This window comes from Ranitomeya variabilis, chromosome 3 (genome assembly GCF_051348905.1).
Source record: "Ranitomeya variabilis isolate aRanVar5 chromosome 3, aRanVar5.hap1, whole genome shotgun sequence".
In the NCBI taxonomy this organism is placed as follows: domain Eukaryota; kingdom Metazoa; phylum Chordata; class Amphibia; order Anura; family Dendrobatidae; genus Ranitomeya; species Ranitomeya variabilis.
Window position 1 is genome coordinate 42,651,956 of NC_135234.1, and position 16,648 is coordinate 42,668,603.

Genomic DNA, 16,648 nt, shown 5'->3' on the forward strand with positions numbered 1-16,648 from the left:
TTATCACTGGATTAAGATGTCTGTAGCCCACAGGCAACATTCAGAAGCTGTTTCCTTTCCTCTGTTCCTTGTGATATTCAGCCGTTGTTCTCATCAACATATAAATAGCCCAATTCTGGGACTGTACAACGCGTTTCACAGCGAAGAAAATAACAGACGTGACAATGGGAATCTAACTTCACCAGGATTCCCTCCCTCGTAGAACGTGTTGCCCTGTGTATGGGGAGTATGGTTCGAGGACGGGTTTACTCTTATATTAGCCCAAATAGCTCAAAAAACATTTTGTTCCATTTGCTATGGCTTTGCTCACATCATATCGGAGCCATCATGGATTTTATACATTGGGAGTACTGCCCGGTGTATACTGCTGATGGAAAGTGTTGTCTCGAAAACTTATTTTTCCATGACGTCTCTGCATAGAGAAATGGCTATACTCATGTATACCTACCTGACGGGCCAAGGGGACGCTCTTGTTGACTTCATCAATGAATTTTATAATATATGTTTTATTACCAAAATTGGGAAAAAGAAAATTCTGTGCATCTTCTCCAAGGTGCTCTCAGCAGAATACGGTTTGTGGGGGTGAGCGGGCCCAACGGTCCCTCTGGCATTCAAGAGATTGGTATGTTAGAGGGTTTTGCACTGGGCTGTGGAAATTAAATGGGTCACCCAGCACTTATATATTGATAATGGAATAGGTCATCAATATCAGATCTGGGTGGGAAGTCTGTCACCCCTCAATATCCCACAGATCATCTGTTTGCAGCTCTCGCTGCGTCCAGTTGTTCACAGTGTGCAAAGTCAGAAGAGCATGGCTCCATGGTGGCCGTTCTCAAGACCTACAACTCAGCTCTTTTTAAAGTAAATGTGATCTGAGCTGCAGTACCTGAGAACTTCCATAGCACATTGTGTGAAGCTGTTCTGGCCACGGACGGAGACACAAAAACAGATCAGTGGGGGAGTTAGTTGTTGGACCCACACCGATCTGACTGATGGCCTACTTAGAGGTGCTGGACAATCCCTTAATTTCTGGTTCACCGTAGGTAATGTTATTATAGTGTGTACTTATTATTATGTAACATGATGCTATTTTTATCATTTCAGGGGCACAGCGATAGCTGGAATAGTGTTTGGAATTGTCTTTATCATGGGGGTAATTGCAGGAATTGCCATCTGTATCTGCATGTGCATGAAGAGCAGCCGAGGAACCCGTGTGGGAGTGATTAGAGCAACACATATCAACGCCATCAGTTCTTATTCAGGTAGAAGGAGATACCCAGAAAATATTGCCTCTAGATGTCTTGATAATATATACTTTGTGCCATCATATACAGTTGTGAAAAAATATTTGCCCCCTTCCTTATGTCCAATTCTTGTGCATGTTTGTCATGCTTAAATGTTTCAGATCACCAAAAAAATTGAAATATTAGACAAAGAAAACACAAGTTATCACAAAATGCAGTTTTCAAGTGAAGGTCTTTACTATTAAGGTAAAAAGAAATCCAAATCAACAGGGCTCTGTGTGAAAAAGTGATTGCCACCATAAATTAGCTGTGGTTTATCACATTATTTGGGAAGCGGAGTTCAAATTCCCTAGCTACACCCAGGCCTGATTACTGCCACACCTGTTCTCAGTCAAGAAATCGCTTAAATAGGACCTGCCAGATATAGTGAAGTAGACCAAAAAATCCTCAAAAGCTAAACATCATACCACAACTCAAAGAAATTCTGGAACAAATGAGAAACAAAGTAATTGCGATTTATCAGTCTGCAAAAGGTTATAAAGCGCAGTGACGACTCATCAAAGAGGTGACAAAAGACCCCACAACACCATCCAAAGAACTGCAGGCCTCACTTGGCGTAGTTAAGGTCAGTGTTCATGACTCCACCATAAGAAATAGACTGGGCAAAAAACACTCCTGAGCAATAAGAATATAAAGGCTCATCTCAATTTTGCCAAAAAACATCTTGATGATCCCAAAACATCTGGGAGAATACTCTGTGAACTGACAAGACAAAAGTTGAACTTTTTCGAAGGTGTATATCTCATTACTTCTAACGTAGAAGTAACACGGCATTGTAGAAAAGGGCCATCATACCAACAATAAAATATGGTGGTGGTAGTGTGATGGTCTAGGGCTGTTTTCCTTCTTCAGGACCTGGAAGACTTCCTGTGGTAAATTAAACCATGAATTCTCCTGTGTACCAAAATATCCTGCAGGAGAATGTCCGGCCATCTGTTCTTGACCTCAAGCTGAAGTGCACTTGGGTTACACAGCACGACGATGATCCAAAACACACCAGCAAGTCCACCTCTGAATGGCTTAAGAAAAACAACATTTAGACTTTGGAGTGGCCTAGTCAAAGTTCGTCCTGACCTTTATCTGATCGAGATGCAGTGGCATGACCTTAAAAAGGCGGTTCATGCTCGGAAACCTTCCAATGTGTCTGAATTACAACATCTCTGCAAAGACTAGTAGGCCAAAATGCCACCAGAGTGTTGTGAAAGACTTCATGGCAGTTATCGCAATCGCTTGATTGTAGTTGTTGCTGCGAAGGGTAGGTTAGGGGGCAATCACTTTCTCACAGGGCCCTGTAGGTTTGGATTTCTTTTTCCCTAAATAATAAAGATCCTCATTTAAAAACTGCTGTTTGTGTTTACTTGTGTTATCGTTGGCTAATATATCAATTTGTTTGATCTGAAACATTTAAGTGTGACAAACATGCAAAAGAATAGGAAATCAGGAAAGGGGAAAACACTTTTTCACACAACTGTAAATCCCATCAAGTGCTGTAGGGATATTCCCCTCTTCATAAATGGGTATTGTTGGACAAAGCTTGTAAATATCAGCAATTTTGCAATTTACTGCTTATTAAAATGTTCAGCCATTATTGAGGTATTAAAGGAACCTGACCCAAGTGTTGTCCTGTGTCACCTAGAACTATCACCTTATTTAGCGCCTGTGCTGCATTCCATAAATGGTTATATAACCTCCTGACTCCCCCTGTGCACCCCCCAAAAACCTATTAAAGTTCTCCCATGCTGTATGTTGATCCTGTCTGTCCGATCCAAGGGGCATCCATTCTGGGCTCTCTATCTCTCCTCCCGGCTGCTGGTAGCCGTCCTCCTGTTTTCATGTACATGTTTGACGCCTATACCATCATGCAAATTGGCTGGGCGAAATACCACGCCTGCACAGAGAAATCGTCAGCTCGCGCCTGTTCACAATGCTCTGCCCTACTGTGGGCAGAGCCGAAAGCATCAGTGCGCATGCACTGAATCTGTCAGTAGGTTTTTGCTTTGTAATCTAACGACAGCATGATGTAGGAACAGAGACTCTGATTCCAGTGATGCATCACTTAGTTTACTGGGTGCAGCAGTTGTGATACAATCACGGTTTTCTATGCTGCAGATCTAGCAGAGCTCTGAATGCTGAGCTCTGTATAACCCCGCCCACACCACTGATTGGCTGCTTTCCATGTACATTCTATAGTGACAAAGAGCTGCTAAACATGGTTCTCTTAAAGAAATTGCCACTACAGGCACAGTAGATAGCTGTGGACCAAATGTTTTTAAAAGAGACAGATGCAGATTATATTTATTTTTTTTTACTAAATCCAACATTATTCAAGCATTTCCCATTTTAAGGGCATGTAATTACTTCTATTATCAGTTGTATTTAATTATACATTTTGCATTTGCTGTAACTTTTTGTGATGTTTAATTTCATTTTACAATCTAAATTTCTATTGAATTTTAATTTGCAAAATGAGAACATTTGCGGATGAAAACAATCATTATCACCTCCTAAGCGATTTCTATTTTTAAGAGAACCAAGAGTGAAGATACATCATTTACACTCTTAGCGCAGCCGCGCCATCACTTATTTCCTGCACTGGTTTAATATGATGACTATTACATGGAAGGTGATTTTGAGTTATTATATTTTATCTCAGATTCATTATAAATGAATCTTGTGTGTCTTTTATCACTCCTGAATAAAAATGAACGAATGTCCCAAACTTCTATTACATATTATCTCCTATTCGCCCAGGAAATTTTAGTGCAATTTTAAAGGCTTGTACTATGGCCTGAGGTCTCTCCAACTCCCAAATCTTGATATTGAAGGGGAGGGACGGGGTAGAAAAATTGTATTATTATTTGTTTTTGATTTCTGTGCAGAAAAAGAGAGGGGAAACAAGTTTTGACAGGGCATGATAGAATTTGGAGATATAAATTGCATCTCATCTGTTGCTCCCAAAAATGTAAAAGTGATGACATATGTAATAATAATAATAATAATAATAATAAAAATAAAGATTATTATTATTTGTAAAACTTCATATGTAGTGATGTGCAATGCCAGAAAAAATGCCAAGGATAAGGATAAGAATTACTGTTATTTCATTAAAAAACATTCCCAGTGAGAATCCAGCTTAAAGGGAATCTGTCACCCCCTCCCCGGGACGAATATGACCTATTAATATGGGCATACAGGTAATAGAAATATTACATATTAATGGTCTTGTTGTTGAGAAATGTTATATTCTTTCCTCATGCTAATGATTTCTTCTAGGCTCCAGGGTATGCGTTGCCTGGAAGAAATCCCTGCCTCCTGTCTTCATTGTAATCCTACCGCCCTCCCATGCACGTCAGTTGTCGCGCCTGCGCCCTGCACCCCCTCCACATGCCATACTTTTTTCCTCCCTTCTGTGGGCACTGCACTCAGGGATCTTCTACCGTGACTTGCCTACTTAGAAGATCCCTGAATACAGTGACCATAAAAAGGAGAAAAAGATACGTATTGTGGAGGAAGTGCAGGACACAGGCGCGGGATTCCAGTGCTAACACTGAGGTGCATGGGAGGGGGGTCATATTACAATGAAGACAGGAGGCAGGGATTTCTTCCAGGCACCGCACGCCCCGGAGCCTGGAAGAAATCATTAGCATAAGGAAACAATATAAGATTTGTCAACAACAAGACCATTAATATGAGGCATACAAGTAGGACTAGTGTAACATTTTTATTACCTGTATGCCCATATTAATAGATCATATACTTCCCAGCAGGGACAGATTCCCTTTAAAAGGCTTGTCCATGCTTGAGGCTCAAATCTGCAGACATGTGAGTCCTCACAGCGAGTACAGTGCGCGCTGTCAGGATTCTCAGGTGTCAGCGTCGCGTGGTTTAAAAAAAAATATGATAATCCAATTCAGACCAGCCCCGCTCATCCCTAGTCAGTGTAACGTGAAAAAATGCAGAAAAGTTCACAGGGTATCAATACTTTTTCAACGTCTCTTTGTGCAGAACAGCTCATCCTGCCAAGTGATTCCAGTGCATTTTCTGCAAATAATACAATGATAAGAAACTGACTCAGTCTTTTACTTGCGACTGGCGAGTTAAAATGAATTGAGTTAACAGTGTTTTTTTATATTTGTTTTTTCATTCTGTATTTTTTCCCTACAGTTTCGCCACCACCTTACAGCTATGAATATGAGATGGAGTATCCTATCGACTTACCTCCGCCATATACTCCGACTCCTCCAGTGCCTCGACAATATCCTGCTCCTCCTCCATATCCCGGACCACCAAGAAAATAACATTCCAAGTCTGCGACAACGCCATAGAAATGTTTTAAAACTGAAGGAGTTACCCAGGATTGGAAAAATATTGCTTCTTTTTTTTATAAGCAGCGCCACACTTATCCAATGGTTGGGTCTGGCATTACAGTTTTCAAGTGAAAGCGTTGCAATACCAGACACAGTCCATGGACGAGGGTGGCGCTGTTTCCTGGAGAAATTTTTCCAGTCTTGGAGAACCCATTTAAAGTGATGTATAGGAGTAGAGAAGGCAGGCTTCAACCCTGTGCAATATCTGCGACGTTTCCTACATTTTCCAGCCTTATATCCTGAAGTGCTTGAACTCAATATCCACTCCATATTATAAGTACATTATTTATTTTTTCTGTGAATTGTATTTGTGAGAATTTCTAAGACTTTGATAAAGAAAAACTAGAAAAGGAGAAAAAAGTGCCAATGTTTTCTTACAGAACAGTGTTACTTTCATGTGGCCCGTGCATTATGATGGTCCATGACGGGCAAAAATAAATTTTTAATAAAAAGATAAAAAAAATAATAAAACCTTTCTGTTAATAAAAGTGTAAATCCAGAAAATTTGCTTAACCATCGTCTCACTGATCTGGGGCGTGACACATTAAAGGGGTACTCCCATCATGTGCTGGAATTTTCAGGATACGACATAAAACCATGATAGGTGGGAGAAGCATCGTCTTGGAACCCCCCAACAATTCTATAAATGAAGAGACAAGTGTCCCCTTTGGCTTTTGCCTTTCTTGTGCCATTTTATTTGCTATTCCTATTGGAAATTTATAACAATAAAAAATTGACAACTGGATGTTACTATTCTCTTTGTCAAAAGATGAATAGATAAACTATCAGTGCTGATTGGAGAATTGGACAAGTTCAGACAGTGCAGTGACCCCAATGGGTAACACCCAATTGTCAATTATTCATACATTTCTAGTAGGAATAACAGAGGAACAGAAAGTGGTAAATGTTTCAGGATTAAGTTTTCAGAATGCAAGTATTTACAAAAAACAGACATGTCAGGAAAAGTGACAGATCCTGTTTAAAGGGATCCAATGACTATGCTTTTACATATGGAACTAGTGGTTTGACTGTATAGGTGCTCATCCCCCAATGAAAATGACACCTTTTTTATACAGATCCGATGTGCCAGTCATGAGAAATCGAATGTAGAAGCTATATGAAAATCAGGCTGGAAATGCAGTGGGGGCGTGTCAGTGCACTTTAAAGAAGCTGTCTAATGCATGGACACACCCCCAGTGCTCTTCCAGCCTGATTTATGTATGGCTTCTACATTCAATTTCTCATGACTGGCACATCGGATCTCTACAAAAAAGGTATCATTTTTATTGGGAGACAAGCGTCTTTACGACCATATCTCTACTTCCATATGTAAACAATTGCTGACATGTTTCCTTTAAGTTTAATGGAAGCTGTATAAGTAATTCTACAATGAGCTGCCGCTAGCGGTAGCTGCAAAGAGACACAAGCTGACAGCGAATACTTGTACATGCTGCCTTGGGTCCATTATGTCAGCCAGCATTTCAGAGAAAACATACTTCCGAAAGGCAGCAGGGAACTCTACAACAGGGCTGACTAGTCTGATGCAGGTCACCAGCGGCTTGTCCTCACCCCACTTCCCTATATTGACACCCTATGTGTGTGTATATTGAGAGAGGGTTGAATAAATATATGTTCTCTCTGAAACGCCACTATACATCCATGAGCCACTGATACATCCATGATTCGGGCAGCATAAATCGGCTGTCGGGTTATTTTTAAAGGGGTTTCAGATATCAGAACATTTTAAGCTAAGGAGGAAAATACCATGAATTAATTAAAAAATCATTACTCATCTGATAAATGTTTCTTTGGTGTTTTTCATGGTTTTTCATTACTTTGCTGTACCGATGACATCAAAGTAACACATAGTTCAACAGATATGAATAGGAATGAGGGCTGTGATCAATAGCTTACACTCTATAAGGAAACAAGGGGGCACAATAGGTAAAGAGTGTGGTCCTGTATGGTCCAGCCATCATTAGAATTATTAGGGCATTTCAAATAAAGCTGCACGATCCGGTCATCAGCCAGGATCTGTATAAGTACAGGTACAGAGTGCTACTGGATGCATGGAGGATGTGGAGATGGATGAATAGTAGGGACCGAATTCTGCAGAAAGTTTAGAAGGAGTGAAAAGGGGAGAGTTAGGTTTGTGAGTTGAGGTGACAGGCTGGTCTAAAGAGATGTGTTTTTAAAGCACGCTTAAAATGTGGGGGTTAGGTATCAGTTGGATCGTTCAAGATAGTGCATTCCAGAAAACTGGCGCAGCAGGAGAAAAATCTTGGAGACGGAAGTGGGAGTTTCTGATTATGGAGGATGTTAGTCTTACACTGCGTGCAGAATTATTAGTCAAGTTGTATTTTAGAGGATTATTTTTATTATTGATCAACAACTACAGTATGTTCTTAATCAACCCAAAAGACTCATAAATATCAAAGCTTAATATTTTTGGAAGTTGGAGTGGGGTTTTTTTAGATTTGGCTATCTTAGGAGAATATCTGTTTGGGCAGGTAACTATTACTGTGCAGAATTATTAGGCAACTTAATAAAAACCAAATATAATCCCATCTCACTTGTTTATTTTCGCCAGGTAAACCAATATAACTGCACAAAATTTAGAAATAAACATTTCTGACATGCAAAAACAAAACCTCAAAAAATTAGTGACCAATATAGCCACCTTTCTTTATGATGACACTCAGCAGCCTTCCATCCATAGAGTCTGTCAGTTGCTTGATCTGTTTGCGACCAACATTGCGTGCAGCAGCCACCACAGCCTCAAAGACACTGTTCCGAGAGGTGGACTGTTTTCCCTCCCTGTAGATCTCACATTTTATGAGGGACCACAGGTTCTCTATGGGGTTCAGATCAGATGAACAAGGGGGCCATGTCATTATTTTTTTCTTCTCTGAGACCTTTACTGGCCAGCCGTGCTGTGGAGTAGTTGGAGGCATGTGATGGAGCATTGTCCTGCATGAAAATCATGTTTTTCTTGAACGATACCGACTTCTTCCTGTACCACTGCTTGAAGAAGTTGTCTTCCAGAAACTGGCAGTAGGTCTGGGAGTTGAGCTTCACTCCATCCTCAACCCAAAAAGGTCCCACAAGTTCATCTTTGATGATACCAGCCCACACAAGTACCCCACGTCCACCTTTCTGGCGTCTGAGTCAGAATGGAGCTCTCTGCCCTTTACTGATCCAGCCTCTGGCCCATCCATCTGGCCCATCAAGAGTCACTCTCATTTCATCAGTCCATAAAACCTTTGAAAAGTCAGTCTTAAGATACTTCTTGGCCCAGTCTTGATGTTTTATCTTATGTTTCTTGTTCAAAGGTGGTTGTTCTTCAGCCTTCTTTACCTTGGCCAGGTCCCTGAGTATCGCACACCTTGTGCTTTTTGCTACTCCATTAATGTTGCAGCTCTGAAATATGGCAAAACTGGTGGCAAATGGCATCTTGGCAGCTTCACGCTTGATTTTCCTCAATTCATGGGCAGTTATTTTGCGCCTTTTTTGCCCAACGCGCTTCTTGCAAACACTGTTGGCTATTTGCCATGAAACACTTGATTGTTCGGTGAGCACGCTTCAAAAGGTTGGCAATTTCAAGACTGCTGCATCCCTCTGCAAGACATCTCACAATTTTGAACTTTTCAGAGCCCGTCAAATCTCTCTTCTGACTCATTTTGCCAAAGGAAAGGAAGTTGCCTAATAATTAAGCACTCCTTTGTATAGGGTGTTGATGTCATTAGACAACACCCCTGCTCATTACAGAGATGCACATCACCTGATATACTTAATTGGTAGTTGGCTCTCAAGCCTGAACAGCTTGGAGTAGGACAACATGTATAAAAAGTATCATGTGATCAAAATACAACTTGCCTTATAAGTCTTCACACAGTATAGATGAGTTCCAGAATGGGGAGCATGAGTAGGGTGATAGACAGAGATGAGGGAGGAGATGTATGGTGGTGCAGATCTGGGGAGAACTTTGTGGGTGAGAGCAATATGTTTATATTGTACTCTGTAATGGATGGGTAACCAGTGCCATGACTGGCACAGAATGTAGGCATTGGTGTAGCAGCTGGACAAAAATATAACTCTGGCTGCAGCATTCAGGATGGATTAGAGAAGAGAATGTTTGGTAAGGGGGAGACCGATCAGTAGAGAGTTTCAATAGTCCAAAAGAGAATAAATAAGAGCGACAATAAGAGTTATTTGCTGTTTCGAAGTTGAGAAAAGGTCAGATTCTGAAGATATTATTAAAATGCCGGTAACATGAGCAAGTGAGTGATTGGACATAGGGAATACTATAAAGTTCTGTCTCAAATATGACCCCAAAACAGGGGGTGTGCTACTTGGGAGTTATAGATGAATCACCCAAGGAAATTACTTTATTGGGTGTAGGTAGTTAAGTAAAGGACGGGGGACACACGAGAAGTTCAGTTTTGGAGAAAGTCAATTTCTAGTAGAGGAAGGACATGATGTTAGAGAAAGCAGACAGACAGTTCTAGGTATTTTGTATTAAGGTAGGGGTGATATCAGGAGAGGAGAAGAAGTGTATAATTATGTGTCACCAGCATAGAGATGGTATTGGAATCCAAATCTGCTAATGGTTTATCTAATAGGAGCAGTATTAGCAAACCACAAGAAAACTGATAGAAAGTAAGTAAGGCAGAAAGTAATTATAAAATTAAATTTGTATTAATATTCAAGTATAAAAACTGTGAGGGGACACACAAACAAAAAGAGGAAGGTCGTAAATCACTTAAGGTTTATAACATTGACATGTGTCAAAAGTAAGACAGGAGGCATGGTGCATAGGTAATAACAAGAATGCATGTACACAATGAAACCAAGATGAAGTATGTAGATACAGTATATCAGGCTGAAGGTAGTACAAATACACACTAGTCAGCAAGTGAGTTATAGATTGTCAAATGGATACAGGTAAGTGTATAGCAATTTACATTAGAGCAAGTACATGACAGTGACTTGCAAAAGTATTCATCCCCTTGGCATTTTTCGTGTTTTGCTACCTCATAACCTGGAATTTTATTGGTTTTTTTTTATGGTTTGCGCGACGCTAGTCACTTCTCATGGCCAAGCCGTGTGTCAGAATGGTCAAGGAGTCCAAGGTCAGAAGCCAGAAGAGTACATCATAAACAGAAGGAAGAGACAAAAGAGTAGTCAGGTAACGTTCCGAGGTCAGAATACAAGGAGGATAACGGATCAGAGCAGATGGGGTTAAACAGTCAGATGGTCAGAACGAAGTCCAAGGTCAGGCAGCAAATGATCAAGCATACAGAACTCACGGCACAGGGAGCACAAATATCACAAGCTGAATGTACATCTGGAAGAAGTCTGAGAGAAGCAGCTCAGTTAAGTAGCATGGCAATCACCTGAAATAATGAACACTTGGAGACAGCTGATGCCTCCCAGTCACAGGTTGGATAGTCGAGTGATCAATCAACACACTAACAGCTCAGCACGGCCTTGTACCAGATTGGATGGCCAAGCTGTCAGTAACTGCATCCCATACAAACTGAGGGTTGGAAGTTCGAACCATGACAATTCGCATCAGTTCATGTAAAGAACGTGCCTACAGCTGTGAGCATTTTTTTTCTTTTTATTGTGAAGCAAACAATAAATTGGACAAAATAACTGAAAACTTTAGTGTGCATAACTATTCACCTCCCTAAAGTCAGAACTTTGTAGAGCCTCATTTTGATGCAATTGCAGCTGTAAGTAGCTTTGGATAAGTCTCTATGAGCTTTCCATATCTTGCCACTGCGATTTTTGCCCATTCCTCAAGGCAAAACCGCTCCAGCTCCTTCAAGTTAGATGCTTTCATCTGGTGAACTGCAATCTTCAAGTCTTACCACAGATTAAGATCTGGGCTTTGACTGGGCAATTCGAAAACACTTACACATTTCCCTTAAACCCCTCAAGTGTTGCTTTAGTAGTATGCTTTGGGATATTGTCTTGTTGGAAGGTAAACCTCCATCCCAGTTTCAAATCACTGGCAGACTGAAACAGGTTTTGCTCAAGAATATCCCTGTATTTCGCACCATCCATCTTACCCTCGACTCGGACCTTTTTCCCTGTCTGTGCTGCCGAAAAACATCCACACAGCATGACGCCACCACCATGTTTCACTGTGAGGATTGTGTTATTGGAGTGATGAGTTGTGTTGGTTTGGCACCAGACATAGCAATTACCTTGGTGTCCAAAAAGTTCAATTTTGGTCTCATCTGACCACAGCACCTTCCTCCGTATATTTGGAGAGTCTCCCACATGTCTTGTGGCAAAGTCAAATCAAGCCTTACAATTTTTGTTTGTAAGTAAATGTTTTTTTTGCCCACTCTTCCATAAAGGCCAACTGTCTAGAGTGTACAGCTTACTGTAGTCGTATGGACAGATACTCCAGTCCCTGCTTGTGAACTCTGCAGCTCCTGCAGGGTTACTTCTCTAATTAATTTGAAAAATGATAAAGGTTGCACCATGATTTACCAAGAATGACTACTCTAGAACATTGAAATTTCAGTACTGCCATAGAATATGGGAAAACAAGGAAAAAAAGCGCTATATAATATATATTTGAAACATTCATCTGCAAAATTACTATGAAAAATACAGTAAAAAAGAACATACTTAGCGCACAGATTGGCCAATATATGTGCGTCCAACTGCCATGTCAAGGCGTCCTTTAAAAGTTGGGTTCATGTCCTGATATGTCACCTCTTCTGGGCAAAAAAGCCTACAATTTATGGGGCAGGAATGGACCAGCTAACTAATTAAAATCACCTGTGGCTGATGGGAGTGGGAATGCACATGTCCAAAAAAGCTTTGATACAAAATAGAGAAGAAGACCAGCACATCCAAGCTAGTGTGAACAGGTGCCAACCAAAAAAAGCATATAACTTGAAAAACAATAAAGGTTGCATCGTGATTTACCAAGAATGATTAATCTAGAACATTGAAACTGCTTTACTGCCATAGAAAATGGGAAAAAAGGAAAAAAAAACACTTTTTTTGCCCAGGAGAGGTGACAAATCAGGAACGGGACCCAACTTTTGAACTACAACTCTGCCCCTGACTTGTTTGGAGATCTCCTTGATCTTCATGGTGTTGTTTGGTTAGAGATGCCTCTTGCTTAAAAGGAGCCTGTCACATAATTTCAAGCATCTAAACTGTCCCCAGTGGGTTATTATTGATGCAACCCACTGGGGTTGCATCACTAACAATTATTAATTATAGTTGTTAGTGATGCAACCTCAGTGATGCAATCAGCCGCCGCCTGCGCAAATTATAGTGCAGGCGGCGGCTCATGAATACTCTCCTCGGCCTCTGCCTGATCTCTGTTATCAACTGAATACAACTCTCAACATTGTCCCCTGCTAGCCCTGATTGCAGCTTGAGCAGGGTGAATGATGAGAGCTGTCTTCAGCACATCGGGGAACAGTGCAAACAGTACCGCTGATTCCCAGGCACTTGTACGTGTGATCCTGATGCGGCACACAGGCAGCACATGGTTGCCCTATGTATGCCACGAGTGTTACACACACGGACACTGATATCTCCGGTACTGTTTTTTTCAGTACCGGAAATATCAGGATGTGTGAAAGAGCACTAACACATAACAGAATAACAGCAGGACCGCCGTGTTTCGGCGATGCCTTTCTGGCCCCATCATAGTGTACATGTATTCTTGTTATTACCTATACAGCAAGTCTCCTGTCTTACTTTTGACACATGTCAAATTTATTATCCTTATGTGTTTCGCTCCCCTCTTGGTTTGTGTGTCCTCTCACAGTTTTTGTACTTGAATAATAATGAAAATTAAATTTCATAATTACTGCCCTATTGTCTTTCTATCAATTTTCTTGTGGTTTGTTTATATGTAATTCAGCAATTAGTCTCTCGGCTAGCACAATTCAGACATATGCGCATATCTAAAGCATTATCCCTCTCTAAACCTACATTCTCTTGTTTTGTGCATATTGATTCTGTTGGCTCCTTGCAACCCTTTTCTTTCTGATCGGAGCCGTATATAGAGAGAGGAGGGAACCTAGAACTGAACCCTGAGGAACCCTGATAGTAAGAGGAAGATTAGAAGAATAAGAGGTGGTAAAAGATACCTTGAAAAAGCGCTCAGAGAAGTAGGAGGAGAACCAAGAGAGAACAGTGTCCTTCATGCCAACAGAGCAGATGGTAGTGAGGATGAGCTGGTGATCCACAGTGTAGAATGCTGCAGAGAGATTGAGGACATTCAGCAGGGAGTAGTGGCCATTAGATTTACAGTAGCTGTTAGTAGATCTTTAGATGCTTTAGTGAAGGTAGTTTCAGTAGAGCGTAAAGATCAGAAACCAGATTTTAGAGAGTTATCTGAAAAGTTAGATGAGAGAGGATCAATCGTTCAATCAGTTTACAGATGAAGGGAATATTTGAGACAGATCTGTAGTCAACAGTGCAGTTCTGGTCGAGGGATTTTTTTTTTTAGTAAAGGGGTTATGACGGTGTTTTTGAATGAAGAGGGAAAGATACCAGATAAGAGAGAGGTTAAATATTTTTAGTTAAGTGAGCAGAGACAGCTGGAAAAAGGGACCGAAGGAGATGTGAGCGAATAGGGTCACTGGAGCAGGTTGTAGGGTGAAAAGAGGCAAGGAGCCTTCTTTTTTTTTTTTTATAAGGCAAGGGGATCCAAGCTCTGAGGGGATTGGGCGAAAATATCCTGATTGATATGGTTGACCTTTTCTTGGAAATAAGTGGCCAGATCATAAGCGCTGAGGTTGGTGACAGGAGGCTGTACTTTAGGGCTAAGGAGGGAGTGGAGAGCTTTAAAAATTTATTTTAGATTGTCAGTTAGCGATGTGATGAGGGAGGTGAAGTACGGTAGATTGCTTGGCCAGGTGGAGAGCGGCGTTAGAGCATGAAACTTATAGTTGATGAAGTCTTCTTCTGAAAGTGATTTTCTCCATTGGCTAATGTTAATATGTTTATATAATTATGCTGAGCAATAGCTGAAATTACTTATATTCTTCATCATTTGTTATGGTTTTCCACTGTACCATTAAAAAATGTCAGTGATTTTTTGGATGTGTTGTTCACAAAAATAATTATGTTGGCAGCCTTGCTTTGAGCATGTACAAAGATAAGCAAGGGAAGCTATATATCAGGATAATAACTCCGACTCTTAGGGGCATTTGCCCTTGGCATTAATGTCATTTTTTAGAAGGCCTGGATCAGCAGGGGAGCATCTGCTTATAAAATGCTGATAAAATGAAGAACATTCGTATGAGTCATGTTTCAATGAATAATTATATTTTATAACAAGAAACGGATTCTGCTTCCTTAACAGTAGTATTTTTGTTTTTTGGCACAGGGCAGAATTTGGAGACAGGTGAGCCATATGTTTAAGCACCTCAGGCATCAGATACTGTAATATATTTAACCTACTTTCTGTCTTGCTAGGAATATTATTGTATAATATATGGGAACTCTGTTGTGCTGATGCCTTTGTCACAACAAACAAGGCACCAGAAAATAGTCACAGGGACATTCATTTCACAGTATTCACTTCGCGGTATGTCAGTGCACACCGCAGATATGTCACAGAAGAATCAACAAAGCATGAAGAACAAGCGAAAACAAACTAAGCATGAAGCAAAAGGCTGACGAAGCCACAAATTGTGTTATCCAGAATAATAAAAGACAAAATGACAGGTAAGGTACCATAGGCAGGCAGAAGGTCAAGCGGGACTACGACTGCTATATCTGTGTATATTCTAGTAGGTAGAAGGTTGTTCAGTGGTCTTTAATTTATGGCTATAATGTACAACAATTTGGGGATAAAGTGTTACTTGTCCCAGTTCCAGCATCTTCCTCCCTCATTGGCTGGCTTCCTCCAGTGCAACCTGGTGTACCTCTAAGGTCAGAGTTATTGGCCTTATGGGCCACCACTGGCAGCACTACTAAATATCTCCATTGCTTCATTTTTCTGTGATGCCTTTTGACAAACAAAGTTCTACTATGTTGCTAGGCTCTGTTACATCGCTAATTGTGAGTCTCCTGACAAATCCAACTTTGCTGAGGTCCTGGGCTCTGCTACTCCACTACAAGTGTGTCTTTTGACATACAGTGGGTACTGAAAGTATTCAGACCTCTTTAAATGTTTCACTCTTTGTTTCCTTGCATCCATTTGGTAAATTCAAAAAAGTTCATTTTTTTCTCATTAATGTACACTCACTGGCCACTTTATTAGGTACACCATGCTAGTAACGGGTTGGACCTCTTTTGCCTTCAGAACTGCCTCAATTCTTCGTGGCATAGATTCAACAAGGTGCTGGAAGCATTCCTCAGAGATTTTGGTCCATATTGACATGATGGCATAACACAGTTGCCGCAGATTTGTCGGCTGCACATCCCTGATGCGAATCTCCCGTTCCACCACATCCCAAAGATTTCATGTTGTTTACGCCAAATTCTGACCCTACCATCCGAATGTCGCAGCAGAAATCGAGACTCATCAGACCAAGCAACGTTTTTCCAATCTTCTACTGTCCAATTTCGATGAGCTTGTGCAAATTGTAGCCTGAGTTTCCTGTTCTTAGCTGAAAGGAGTGGTACCCGGTGTGGTCTTCTGCTGCTGTAGCCCATCTGCCTCAAAGTTCGACGCACTGTGCGTTCAGAGATGCTCTTAGGCCTACCTTGGTTGTAACGGGTGGCGATTTGAGTCACTGTTGCCTTTCTATCAGCTCGAACCAGTCTGCCCATTCTCCTCTGACCTCTGGCATCAACAAGGCATTTCCGCCCACAGAACTGCCGCTCACTGGATTTTTTTTCTTTTTCGGACCATTCTCTGTAAACCCTAGAGATGGTTGTGGAGCGCCCCCACACCGCCGCAGGGCCGAGGGGTACCCGGAGCCGGGCCTCTGGGTCTCAGTCCTGGGGTTGTCACGGTGGCTAGACCCGGTCCGTGGC

General features: G+C 41.2%; 1 protein-coding gene across 1 annotated transcript in view; it reads left to right on the top strand.

Annotated features, from left to right (window-relative positions):
• The window catches only part of CYYR1 (cysteine and tyrosine rich 1), a 106,525-nt gene extending 100,256 nt beyond the window's left edge, over positions 1-6,269 (top strand). The window contains exons 3-4 of the mRNA XM_077299402.1: positions 1,105-1,262; positions 5,469-6,269. Of these exons, the coding sequence (XP_077155517.1) occupies positions 1,105-1,262; positions 5,469-5,602 (292 nt within the window). The 3' untranslated portion in view covers positions 5,603-6,269. The remainder of the gene's footprint in view (positions 1-1,104; positions 1,263-5,468) is intronic.
• The last annotated feature ends 10,379 nt before the right edge of the window (positions 6,270-16,648 follow it).